Source organism: Anopheles funestus, chromosome 3RL (genome assembly GCF_943734845.2).
Source record: "Anopheles funestus chromosome 3RL, idAnoFuneDA-416_04, whole genome shotgun sequence".
NCBI classification, from domain to species: domain Eukaryota; kingdom Metazoa; phylum Arthropoda; class Insecta; order Diptera; family Culicidae; genus Anopheles; species Anopheles funestus.
This window is the reverse complement of record NC_064599.1, coordinates 57,057,939-57,070,678: the sequence shown is the minus strand read 5'-3', so window position 1 is coordinate 57,070,678 and position 12,740 is coordinate 57,057,939. Positions and strand designations below refer to the sequence as shown.

The 12,740-nt window shown below is 43.9% G+C and overlaps 4 protein-coding genes across 12 annotated transcripts; 1 reads left to right on the top strand and 3 right to left on the bottom strand.

Annotated features, from left to right (window-relative positions):
- Positions 1 to 51: 51 nt before the first annotated feature.
- On the bottom strand, positions 52 to 2,577 carry LOC125770226 (uncharacterized). The gene is made up of 2 exons (XM_049439616.1): positions 1,842 to 2,577; positions 52 to 1,765 (listed from the first exon to the last, which is right to left on the bottom strand). Exons 1-2 carry the CDS (start codon positions 2,346 to 2,348, stop codon positions 1,187 to 1,189), a joined length of 1,086 nt encoding a protein of 361 aa, XP_049295573.1. The 5' UTR covers positions 2,349 to 2,577; the 3' UTR covers positions 52 to 1,186.
- Positions 2,578 to 2,697: 120 nt separating this feature from the next.
- LOC125770144 (prominin-1) lies at positions 2,698 to 8,007 on the bottom strand. Of its 9 annotated transcripts, none has more exons than XM_049439469.1 (8): positions 7,744 to 8,007; positions 6,626 to 6,961; positions 6,406 to 6,556; positions 6,245 to 6,315; positions 5,943 to 6,178; positions 3,820 to 5,835; positions 3,591 to 3,647; positions 2,698 to 2,965 (listed from the first exon to the last, which is right to left on the bottom strand). In XM_049439469.1, exons 2-8 carry the CDS (start codon positions 6,626 to 6,628, stop codon positions 2,785 to 2,787), a joined length of 2,715 nt encoding a protein of 904 aa, XP_049295426.1. In that variant the 5' UTR covers positions 6,629 to 6,961; positions 7,744 to 8,007; the 3' UTR covers positions 2,698 to 2,784. The 9 variants fall into 9 exon arrangements, with proteins under 9 accessions (XP_049295426.1, XP_049295428.1, XP_049295430.1 ...); XM_049439471.1 differs by having other exon boundaries at positions 6,626 to 6,916; XM_049439473.1 differs by having other exon boundaries at positions 6,626 to 6,741.
- Positions 8,008 to 8,106: 99 nt separating this feature from the next.
- On the bottom strand, positions 8,107 to 9,446 carry LOC125770246 (caspase-3-like). Its single transcript, XM_049439648.1, has 2 exons — positions 9,160 to 9,446; positions 8,107 to 9,095 (listed from the first exon to the last, which is right to left on the bottom strand). The coding sequence occupies exons 1-2, from the start codon at positions 9,231 to 9,233 to the stop codon at positions 8,240 to 8,242; spliced, it is 930 nt and encodes a 309-aa protein (XP_049295605.1). The 5' UTR covers positions 9,234 to 9,446; the 3' UTR covers positions 8,107 to 8,239.
- Positions 9,447 to 11,090: 1,644 nt separating this feature from the next.
- LOC125770243 (caspase-3-like) lies at positions 11,091 to 12,740 on the top strand. The gene is made up of 2 exons (XM_049439643.1): positions 11,091 to 11,619; positions 11,683 to 12,740. Exons 1-2 carry the CDS (start codon positions 11,549 to 11,551, stop codon positions 12,554 to 12,556), a joined length of 945 nt encoding a protein of 314 aa, XP_049295600.1. The 5' UTR covers positions 11,091 to 11,548; the 3' UTR covers positions 12,557 to 12,740.

Below are 12,740 nucleotides of genomic sequence, written 5' to 3'. Positions count from 1 at the left end.
ATCGTTTTTGTTCATTTGATTGTTTTATATTGTTTCACTATGTATTTCTCCAAAAAGGTTTTGTAAGGTGTAAGCAATTGTATTTGTTTTTATGAGCAATGTACATATACGAAAGTCATATTAAAAAAAGGACTTTTTTTGGTTACCAATTTGTAAAAATGCCAGAGGCACCGTGAAATGAGACATGTTTTTATTTTTTTGGTTATTAAGGCTAGGAGACATAATTAGTATGGTTCCAAGGACACATTTATAGCAGTGAAAAAAAAACCTCCGGCGCACGGTTACAGCAACCACAAATGGTTTTCTTTTTTGTCCGGTAGCCAAAAACCGTATGCTGGTACGTGCACGCGTACAGACGTCGGGCACCCGGCTTTTTAGTGGGTTTCGTTCGTTCATTTACCCCATCACAAACTGGGACAAACTGATGATTCGCACTGCGAATGAACGAACAGTGTCTGGGAAAAACCCCAGTCATCGCACAATGTTCACAACCACGGGGCATGTGAACGAGTGCTCCACCCCTAGCCAACAGGTCCTTTAATTCATGTTACATGGGCAACCAATGTTGTGGCGCGGGTAGAATGTATGTGCGCCACCGTGGCAGACACGACGCCCAAAACTGTCCGGTAACCCTTCTCCTTTTCACCTGTGCCGATGTATGGGATTCAGAAGAAATGTCCTCCACCCCCGGGGCAGGGATAATCGTTAGATGGTGAGCCAAAACAAAGAGCCAAATAACAAGCAGCAGGTCGTGCTGGTGCCTAATGCGGTGAGGTGTAGCAATCTATTCTTTAACTTTTATTACCCACACTTGAAACCAATTTTCAGCCCATTCTGTGTTACAGCACGGACGATCGCAACAAGTGTTTTGTACGCGAAAATACGTGGAAAGAGAGAGAGAGAGAGAGAGAGGAAGAACAGACCCTGCAAGAACAGACCATTAGCCCTGCAGGATCGCAGTTTCCAATCGAGACATAACATCACTTTCCCATTCGCAGCAGGTGGATTATGGCACCGAGCATAATGCGACACGTTTGCTGGCCATTGTTAAGTTTTGCGAGTTACGTAAGCATCATTATGATTCGCACATTAGCCGATCGCACGTACGCCGAGTCGAGACAAGGATATGAAAGTTTCGGGCGAAAGATCACGAACGAGAATGAACGAGTTTTTATTGAGGGCGCAATCAATGTGCTCGCGGAGCAATTGGCAGGAAGCCAAGCTGTCGTTTAGGGCCGTTATGTGCGGCACTGGTGTAATAATTCTGCCAATGATCGGCCCGGCTGGGCTGGAACTCGAATGGCAAGTCTTGGTACGGTGCGGAGCTCGTCGTCAGCTCGATCGCGGACACATCGGCCAGGCTGTGCTGGTGGGTGTGATAGGACGATGGAATCATTGGCTGGGTGACGTAATTGAGCTCGGATTGAACGATCGACGCCGGGGTGGCTGGTTCGGGTTCCTCCGAAACGGGCGCTTGATGATTGGTCGGTGTATTAGTAGGTGAAACATCGGGATCGTTACTAACGGAAGGTTCAATAGCTTGCTGAGGATCTTGTGTCTCAATCGTTTCAGTTGCCTCAGGCACTGCCTCAACCGTTGTGTCATTAATCTCATCGTCAGCATCTTCTCCATCCGCCCGTAGTGTGCTACGAATTGTTCTCGGAGGACTCACCTTCGGACGTGTTCTACTGGTTGTACCCTTTCTAGGTGCTAGCTTTTGTTTTCTCGAGGATGGTTGCTCCACTTCATCGGCTAAAGTTGTCCCCTGAAAGAAACAAAAGGATATAAATTTGTCAAAAGATTCCTAGCTTGTTCGATCGTTGAAATCATTCGTTACTCACCGAACCGTTCGAGGCGCTGGGAATAGGATCAGAAAAAATGGTGGGACGTGGTTCGATCACACCCGAACCTGATCCAAAATGTGACGCTCCATTTGGAGGAAACTGTAGCGGAAAAGGAAAAACGGCCATCGTCTCAAACTCATTCCCGGAAGGTCGAAACGGAATTTTTATGTTGATCGATGATCCTCCGGTCCAGTACGGTGAGGCATAACCATACGCCCCATAAAATGCATCCAAGGCGGACGGGTGTCCTACGTCGATCTTTACGAATCCGGAACGCCGTGGACGATCGTTATCATCGTCGAGAGAATCCACCAGCGTTAGCCCAGTAAGCAACCCGAGAAGACCGAGAAATCTTCCTTCACGTCGTCCACTTTTAAGCCTTCTTTGTGTGCCACTGTTCACGGATGGATGAACAGATTCCCGAGCGGTAGATTCTAGCGTCAATGCACATTCGGCCAGTAAAAGCACGGATATAACGAGCGCGAACAAACTGTAGTAATGCATGGTTGTACTAGTGTCTACAAGCGACGAACCCAAACTGAGTCACTGGAATCTTTTGGAGGCCCTTTTTGAAGTCATCAAACGAAGTTTCGCCATACGAACGGTAGGGAAAAGGGAAAGTGTTCATTTTCCCGCATGCTGTAGATAAGGCACCGCCCGCAGATGGAACGACCTATCTGCGCACCAGAATGCAGTGCAATAGCTTGTTGCTCATGTTGAGAAACACCGTGAATGTGATAACGGCAACATGTAGGTCTGCAAACCATTCCTCTTTCGTGGAGCAAAACGCGTTAAATACAAAGTAAGGGAACAAAATATCGTTTGGAACAAAATATCAATACCAGATTTCACGTCGCTTTCAAAATAACTACATTCGCTCGCTTTATTTACGAACAACTCGAAGGCAAAAATTATGTATTAACACATGCTGTTCTCGCCCTTAAATCAAACTTTCGCGGTAGTTCGTGGGGTCGCCATTTTCGTAACGCAACTCGATGTACTCGATAACGACCGCACCTTCGTCGGTGCCAGCATCCTCATCGCTGCCGGATGCCGTGTAGTGCGGGAGCTCCTCATCGGTGCTGGACTCGGCCATCGCGTTCACGTGCACCGAGACAGATCTTCGTGGCCGTGTGTGTCGATGGTGGGAAGGAACGGGAAGGAGAGAAAGAGAGAATGCAAGCGTATCGTTTGTGTGCATGTGTGTATGTGTCTGGGCGTAGTGCGCATGGTGTGGTTGGGATTGGTTTTATCCGCGACTCCCTTATTATACTTTCTGCATCGTTACTAACACTTTGGTTGGCAATGGCAGTGTGCACGTGTTCGAACGAGATTCTAGCTCCGGAACCGGAAAATATTCGCAGCCGTATGCAAACAATTAATGTGAAGGCACGTGCATGATGAGGGGGGGAAAAACGGAGATTCTTTCGATAATTTCGGAACCAAATCTCGTGTCGATTACCAATTAGATCTATCTATATCCTGCATGACACTGACGTTGGATCTGGTTGGATCGGGGTGAATATAGGTCGCATCAATTTCGGGTATCCATTTTGGCCAATTCGGAATGATGGTGATGGTGGCGATGTTCATATGGGCATGTCGAATCATGAAAGGCAAACGGAGAGTGGAGGTAGAAATGCTTCGGTTAGTATTGTTTTGTGCCGGCAGATTGCTGACGACGTTAGCGCAAGCGGTACGGAAAGGCTAGAAGAAAAAGATAGTTCACCCTGGTAGAAAACTTACCGTTGCGTTGACCAGTGACTAGATTCCCGTTGATCTTCGCGGGCGGAAGCACGAGCACTAAAACAATAAGAAAAGGTACTAGAAAATGCCTATCCCTCAATGTAAACAAGTAAACAAACTACTGCACGATTGACAGTTAGATATCGCAGCATACTGCGATAAGTTAAATAAACACCCAAAACACACAGCAAAATCTGGCCCTCGTTAACGTTTTTGTTCGTACACTCACTTGTAGCGATGGCTGTTGGAGTGTTGCAGCTTGCTGGAGAGTATCTCGAGTCGCCTATACGTAGACGAAAGCATTAGTGACAGCGGAGTAGCCACAGCCCACAGGAACAGACACAGGAAGGCCGAAAACCAGAGCCCATTCATCGGATCCATAATGTGGTGACAGAAAAGCATACGCATCGCATCGAAGATATCGAACAGTGGCCGACAGCTGGCACACCGATCGTTCAGCACGGTGGCCGTGTAGTTCCGGTAAGCGTCCAGATGTGCCCGTAACCGTGCGCGGTACACATCACTACGGTTGTAACACACCTCAGCCGATTCCGTGTCGAGGAATGTCTGTGCATTGCGCAAATGTGTTAGACTTTTGTTAACCTGAGCGGCCCACGGCGATAGCTGAAGTTCGAGCGCCGTCAGATGGTAGACGATGTCACCGCGCAACTGTTCCAGTGGTGCGAGAAGCGAGAGCTGAAGGCGTTTGGCGCGAGAACCGAGTGTCGTCATGCGGCTCGCCGTGGCCACGTCTTGGATCTGGGCTGATACGCGCTGTAGCTGATCAATGAAGGTGAGTACGTCCTTATCGGGTGAGAGTTGTGTCAGTTCCATGCGCGTACCGGTAAGATTAAGGTCCGAATCGTACAGCATATCCTCCAGGATGCTCTGTATGCGCACGGTGAAACCAATGAAGGGTTCCTCGCTGGCACCAACACTTTCGATTGCACGCTCCAGGTCGGGCCGTTGATGAGGTTCGAGTTTAGCGGTGAGATTCAACAAGGCATCGAGCTGAAAGGTGGAATATGATCCCTGACCTTGCTCACATTTGTTCAGCGCTGTCGACAGTGCTATTTGCACCGGCGGTGACCAATGTGCTTCGGGTGGTGCCGCCTGTCGCAGCAATTCGCCGATTATGCCATACTGTGGTTCGGTCGGGTAAATCAGTCCCGGTTTGTCGATAAGCTTTTGAAGCACCGTATACTCCGGCTCGTTGTACAGCGGATGGCAGATGAAAAGCTGCCCGTGTGCGCCTAGCAGCATCTCCATCATGGTAAATCCCGACAGGGCCAGGCTTGCGATGCAGATACAGATAGCGCCGAGGATAAGCGTGATACCGGCCTTATTGTCTGCATGGCAACAACCGCAGCTGAGTGCGCTCAGCAGTATGAGCGTTACCAGCAGGGTCATAATGGTGGTTGCAAGTCCAGCAAGCCACAATATCGCACCAATTTCACGGTACCGATCAAAGAAGGAATCGGAAAAGTTGGCCGTATGGTTTACCTGCCCCACAAGCTGCCCAATCGTTTGGGTAAGAATGCCGATAGTTGTTTGGGTATCGGTAGTTAATTCCTCTAGCCGTTCCAGCACTTGATCGGCCTGATCTTCGGTCGCGTTTCTTACATCTACGGCATAGTTACGAAAGGTGGCACGCGCTAGTGTTAGCTCGTGGGTTAAAGCGTGCATGCTGCTATTCCGGCTAGCCTCACCCATCGCCATTAACTTGGCCAGGGTTCGATCGACCTGCAGCTTTCGTATGCGCTCGATCAGCCCGGTGTCTTCAAAGTTCCGAATCCGAAGCGTATCGCACAGTGGACGATCACGGAAGGTGCATTGACGCTGCAATACGGACAGTTGTATCTGTAACTCATCCAATCGATATTCAGCTTCGTAGGAAATTTTAGCTGCCCTTGCCAGTGCATCCTGCAGTAGATGTATCCGGCGGGACAGATTACTACTGCTCGTGCTGATCTCAATGATAGACTCGAAGATGATATCGATACCGGTAAACAGTGCCAGATGGTGCTGAATCGGTTCGCCGAGCAATTTGTCCATGCTTTCCAGATCGTTCCGTATGCGCTCGGTAGCGGTAGCGAGTCCTTCAGCGATAACGTATCGCATTTGTGATTCAGCGTCACGCAGAAACGTTGCCGCATCCAGCAACGATGACCGCACGACGGTAGGTGTGTGATCAACGGCTGAGGCAATTTGCTCGTTCGTTACGAACATTGCTATTACGCCGGCGCTGGAAAAGATGAGTAATCAATGAGAAGCAAATAAAACGGCAATACACAATACGCCCCAACACAACGATGGTGCGTTATCTTGATTTTAGCGATAGACAGAACCTACATCAACAGCAGTATGACGACCTGTAGCATTAGTCCCAGAAAGCTTTTCCGGCAGTGCAAAGACTCTTCGAGCGATAGCTCCTCCGCCTGTATGATAGCATCTACGGTGGGGCCCGGGTTAAGATCATCGTCCGGTTCCTTCGCACATCCCCAGGCAATCGTGTAGCAGAGTGGTATAAGCGATATTAGGAAAAAAATCGCTATCAGGCATATATATCCCGACTCAACCTTGAGGGCCTGTAACGTTAAAGGAAAGTTTAGTGCCCTCCCAGGTACGTTGTTCCCGGTTGCAGTAGTATTCACCTCGAGAATCAGCTGGAGGAAGGATACCTTCGTATGAAAGGCATCACGCAGCAGCTCTAGAATGCAATAGACTTTTATCAACACTTACGACCCGAGTCACCTCGTACGATAGAATGTGTGCCACCGGCGTTGTGGCATTAGTGTGCCAAAAATTATCTTACCTACTGGTAGATCGTACGGCGTGATGTAGGACAAGAAGGTGGACAGATAGGAGAACACAAACGAGCCATGGTAGAGTCCGAGCGTTGGTATGATATAGCTATCGGTCGCAACCGGCGCTGGATAGTCGTGTGGGATTGCTACTGCCTGCTCCTAAACGACCTCCACAATGTTAGACATTTAGCTGTATGGGAGACCCCATCTGGTGTTAGTCATACCTACCATGACTTAATGTGGAGCCAGTTCCCGAATATCGCACCTATTGTTCATCCAACAGTTGCTCGACCCCTCTGATTGTGTGTGTGCTTATGGATGGCATATCTAATTTCAAACGACTGCTAAAAGTACGTCAGTTGTGACGAGCGTTGTTCGTAATCGAAATGATAACGTATCACTTATTACGATTTCTACGAATTTGTTTACCCGTTGTCTACCGTCAGGTGAACGATAACGCTGTATCCAGACTTTATCAAAATTCGGTTCAATTTCCGTGATGGTAGAGCTTAATGTTTGCTAAAAGTTCACCAAGCCAGTATATATTTCACTTTTCGACTCTTTCTAAATATTGTAAAAAAAATTCAATAGAGCTACACAAAGCTTGCTTATTGGCAAGTAAAAAGTTAGCACTAAGCATATCCAAAAGCAGATTCATTTCTTCCGTAAGGCTTCTTGAAGTGTAATTCTACACGGTGGTACCTTTGTACGGAACATGTGAGACGATTTCACCACTTCTAGGGCAACCGCCACCTACATTTAATAAACACACAAGACCGTGTATCCATTTCATGAGTAATAATACGCACAAGAAATCCTCAAAACCGGATTTAAACTGTCTAGTGGCGCAAAATTGAGTCGTAAGTATAGTTTGTAAAATATGTATCCACAACCACAGTACATCACAATGCACTGGAATGATACGAGCACTTTCACCAGGCCGCACGTGCCTTCCCACTCATACGGTTTTGCACACGTGTGTCATTCATCATAACGTTCCTTGCTACGAGCGCCAGATTGACTACTGGACTGCCGAACGTGTGATTGAATGTTCCATGATTTATTATGCTCATGTACACTGTTGTTCACTACAGTGTATCGCATCTATCTTCACGTCAATCCTTGGGTGCAGTTATTTAATATATACTGTGCTTTATTCAAAGGGGCTCGCTTGCGGACGGATTGATAAACGGTTCGTTTTCTGACACGTCGACAAGAAATGGCGCTAATTAGATTACTGCCGCCGAGGTGTTTATTGATTTCAACAAAATAAACTTCGCTCTAAGAAACCGGACGGAAGACACTCGAAAAGAACATGAATGAAAATAAAATTCGGGAAAAATTACATCCAATAACACAACACCACGCTAGTTGTGGGAATAGTGAGGAATTGCTGTGAGTAATTTCACAGTTTTACTGTGCACTTTAAGCTTCTGTGACACGACTGCACGAATCTACAGCACTGTCCACTGTGTCCACCGAACCGGAACGGCTGGACGTTTTGAAAGGTAACTGAGAACTGAAGTTCACGCGAGGACTAGGTGTATAAAGTTTGGATGCGCTTACGCATGTCTGCCGAAGGATCACGATGGGGCTGTTCGGCGAGCCGTATGGTCAAACGATGCGTTGCACGTGTAAGACACGATTTAACGGCGAGGTTGGATAAATTCAAGGTGCGCACTCATTGAAAACAAAAAAAAAACACCAACTCTAATGCAAACCAGTAGCACACAAGGTGAATACTTTATTGTTGAGCAAACGTTTGAAAACTGTGAAAGAGAGACACAAAGAATGGTCGAAGATGCGTGACATTACAGTAATATCGTACCGCCCTCACGGTTCTTAGCTTGTGTTCTTATTTTTGGGGAAGTAGAACTCCTTGGTAAGCATCGACACTATGCACGGCATCTGTTTCTTTGCATCCATTATTAGTTTGTTAGGAACGTTCGATTGATACTGATATGCGACCTTTCTCGAAACGGCAGTCAACAATTGTAGCAGGTCCTTCTCCTTGTCGGAATGAGCGTTCCTCTCCAGCACGTAGCTAAGAGACTGCATGAACCAGGAACCGTTGACGGGATTGCGCCACGAGTAGTGCCCATCATAGGTGGAATACATCACCAACAGGTCCGCCATGGTAGGAATAACGTACGGCTGTGGCTCTGGAGACGATTGGGCATCGACTGTGTCCGTTACCACTTTGACCAGTTTGACACCGTCGTCGAATTTTTCACCTCTACAAGCTTGTATGAAAAACAGCTTCGGTTTTTCAAGCAGCGATAGGCACGCATCACCAACAAATGGTTCCCACAGTTCGCTCACAGGGTATACGTTGTCGGATGCATACAGAACATCTTTTTCACCATGTGTCATTACCACCACTACCAGACAGCTGTTCTGCCAATGATCTTCACTAGCAATCGTTTTTAGCATAGCAATAAGCTCTTTTTTTGTTAGATCATTAAACACGCGCACATCAAATCCATTTGTTTTCAATGCCGAACTAATATTATCACGATCCTTATCACTACCTTCGCGCTTGGCCATGCGTTTAAAATTCACTTGGTTGATGACAAGAGCTATTCCAAGGTTCGGATAAGTTGTGTTATACTTTTCCTCTTCTACTGCCGCCAACACGATTGGTGTGCTGACAATGGAGCCTCTGTGAGTTGAACTAATTGAAATATTTTCATTCTCCCTAAAGAAAGTAAATAATAAAGTAGTTAAATGCAAATTTTCCACACAATCTACTATAAACTTACGACAACTCAATAGGCCTAGTGTCGGTTTCGTCTGCGACTTCCATATTTTCACTCTTGTTTGGAATGTTTTCCATTTTGGATGGTGCAAAATTTCACTTTCTACCGATCGGAATGGAATGAAGCGACGGTCTAAGTGCGCACCTTCGAGTATGCCCATCTATACTTGTGCCGTTTCGTTCGATAAGACTTATCAATTTTCTTTCTTTTATCGCTTATCTATTCGTTATCATGCGAATTGATAGAGCCGAAATGTACTCTATCGAAAGTATCGCAAAGTTTTCGCAGAAAGGTGTACGGAAATTATTTTTTATAATTAAGAAATCAATGTTAATAAAATAAATAAATAAATTAAAAAAAGTAATTTAAACCATTTTTGGTACTTTGAAACCTGCACACAGAAAATACTTGTTTTGAGCTAGAAAATCTATCGTCTGTTTTTTGCTGATATTGCTTTATCTATGGACAAATTAAGATTCATTATCAACACAAGTAGAACGTGTACAAACAAGTAAATTTTTGTTATAAACGTCAGCCACCGACTTTAATTAAAAAGAGAACAACCATTGTACTGCTGAACAGAACATTGTCAATATTTTGTATTTGCCCGATCACTCAAGTGTTCACCCAAGCCCTAAGCGGGAAAGCAAATGAGGAAAATAGTTCTGATTTTATACACTCGCAAGTAAGGGCCGCTCGGCCGTTTAGTTCGCTTACCATTAAATCCGCCACTGAGTTAAGATTCAAGATAAGATATATTTATGGCTTAGTTCATACTTGTGTGAGTGAGTTCTTTGAATAAGAGTACTTCTATTACATCTACAAAAATATAAGCAAAATGAATATGATTATAATTGTGGTGTAATAAAAAATTTATGAAAACATTACTTATATTCCTCCCATTATGACCTTATGCTTAAAGGCATGATTAAAGTTATAGCAAGCATGATTTAATAAACCCGGCCCAGTGTAGCAAGGACTGACTATCTGGTTACGTGATAAATTACGTCTAGTAAGCCAGAAATGCCGGCACGATCTAAAGAGCCGTTAAACCAACAAGAGAGACAGAGCATATATTTTTGATTCCTGTAGAACAGCAATACAACTGCCCTATCAATTGTCCCTTAGTTGTAGCAATGAAATTATTGGAGTAGCTTCTCGGTTTTCTCAGAACTGTAATGTCGATAGTATTTAAGAAATAGGTATAGAAAAGAATTGGGATCGACAAAAAAATCTATTGTTTATTTTATGATTTTAAATGTTTATCTTAAATCAACAAATCTCTTCTTCGTTCCTTGATATATTTGGATTAATGAAGCCAGGCAATGTTCTTGATGACGGAGCGTCGGGAAGGCTCTTACCTCATGGCAAGTAGGACTTCATACTACTTTCTGATGTACCTTCTGTACGTCGGATAACCTCGACCCGATGTCGAGTTGAAAGTTCGAACAACCTATAGTACAACTTCTTTGACACTTTTCTGTAATGGCTGATATAAATTATTTGATTAACTGAGTGATTATTTCACGCATAAATGAAGAATTTTAGATGCATCATAATTCACGTTACGAACACCAAGGTTATTCTCCCGCACCCCATGCCCTACGAGCGCTATTCGTGTGATTACTTAAGACGTGTATTTGAAATAACGACATTTGTCCGTATACACCCTGTGCTAAACGAACGTGAAATATTTCATTAAACGGTTGAATTTAAACTTGCAGGTATAATGAAAAAGAAACGCTTGAGTACATCCACAATAGAACTATCGGACCAGTTATTTTGATTGGAAAGCTTCATTTTAATCATATTTTATTTTTTTGGTGATAAACCATTCTTAAAAAGTTAATACATGACTTATAAATTTATATTTTCTAAAACTCTAAAACACATTAAAACATATAATCATGCTTTTCATAAATGTTTTTAAAGTACCAACTGTATTTACCACAATAATTATGTTTATTGTTCTGACTCCAGTTAATTAATTACCTCGGAACAATATTAATGAATAAACTACATTTATTATTTGAATGCAATACTTGAAAATTAATTAATTTAAAAATAAATTCAATAAATCTGATGCGTTTCTAAAGTTTTCTCATGGCAATATTGACTGGAGTAAGTTGCTTGCCATACGTCATAAAAAATATGGGACCGGATATAGATTTGCAATCGTACGCTCTTATATCGCCAATTCTGACGATAGATAAGGCAGTGTATTACTGAATGAACCGTTTTACGAGAAATGTTTTTACTGATAAACCTTATCGAGAGAGATAACAAATGCACTTGAAAGAGATGTATATATGAGATGATTTAAAGTGTGCAATTTGTAGTGAGACGTGCAAAGTGAACTGGTTAGTGTGTCTTTGGAACCGGCAATATCGAAATGGAAAATATGGAATCGTCCCAATCTGTGATCCAGCCAGCAAATCAATTGGATGCGAGATCAACAAATGTGTATGTATTATCTTTTATTTCAAATTTACCTACAAGCGCATGTGATGTTTGGTCTAATTTTAGAACTATAACTACTTCTGCATTGGACGGCTCAACAACGCCTTCGCCTGTAAGTTCATCAAAAAGCGTAGCAATAGAAATAGACGATCATTACGATGTAAGCCATCCAAAGCACGGAATAGCGCTTGTCATCAACCAAATGAATTTTAGTAACATGAGCCCACGAGATGGTAGTGACATAGATTGTAATAGTATAAGTTCGGTGTTGAAAACAATCGGTTTTGATGTGCGCGTGATCGAGGATCTAAAAAGAAAGAAGCTTCTTGCCATGCTAAAAACGATTGCTAGTGAAGATCATTCGCAGAACAACTGTCTGGTAGTGGTGGTACTGACGCACGGAAAAGAGAAAAATCGCTTATACGCAAACGATAAGTCCTACAAAGTGAGTAAACTGTGGGAACCATTTGTCGGTGATGCGTGTCCATCGTTGGTTGGAAAACCGAAGCTATTTTTCATACAAGCTTGTAGAGGCAAAAAGCTGGATATTGGTTCACGGGTAAAACGTATGATTAAGGAACCGATCCAAGTACCGATAAATTATGTCATACCTGCTATGGCCGATCTGCTGGTGATGTACTCTACGTGTGATGGGTATTACGCGTGGCGCAACACGGATAAGGGATCTTGGTTCATTCAATCGCTGAGCAACGAGCTTGGCGTGAATGCTTATCGCCTGGAGTTGTTGCACATTCTTACTGCCGTTTCGCGAAGGGTTGCATATCAGTATCAATCGAACGTTCCCAGAAGCTTAACACTTGATGCAAAGAAACAGATGCCGTGCATAGTGTCAATGCTCACGAAGCTGTTATATTTTCCAACACAAAAACCCCAACCGGACTGTTCCTTGCTAACAAGGACTGATAATTCTGGCGAATAATATTATTCATCCGGCGTGATGAAAAATAAATTTAGTAAGTCAATTATACTTACTACTAAATTAAGCCTAATAGATCGCAACATCAAACAGAAGAAGTAGTAGAAAAAATAGAATCACACAAATAGTTGCTATTACTGAAATAATGCTTTGTTCGAATAAAACATGTGCTGATTGTTTTTTTTTT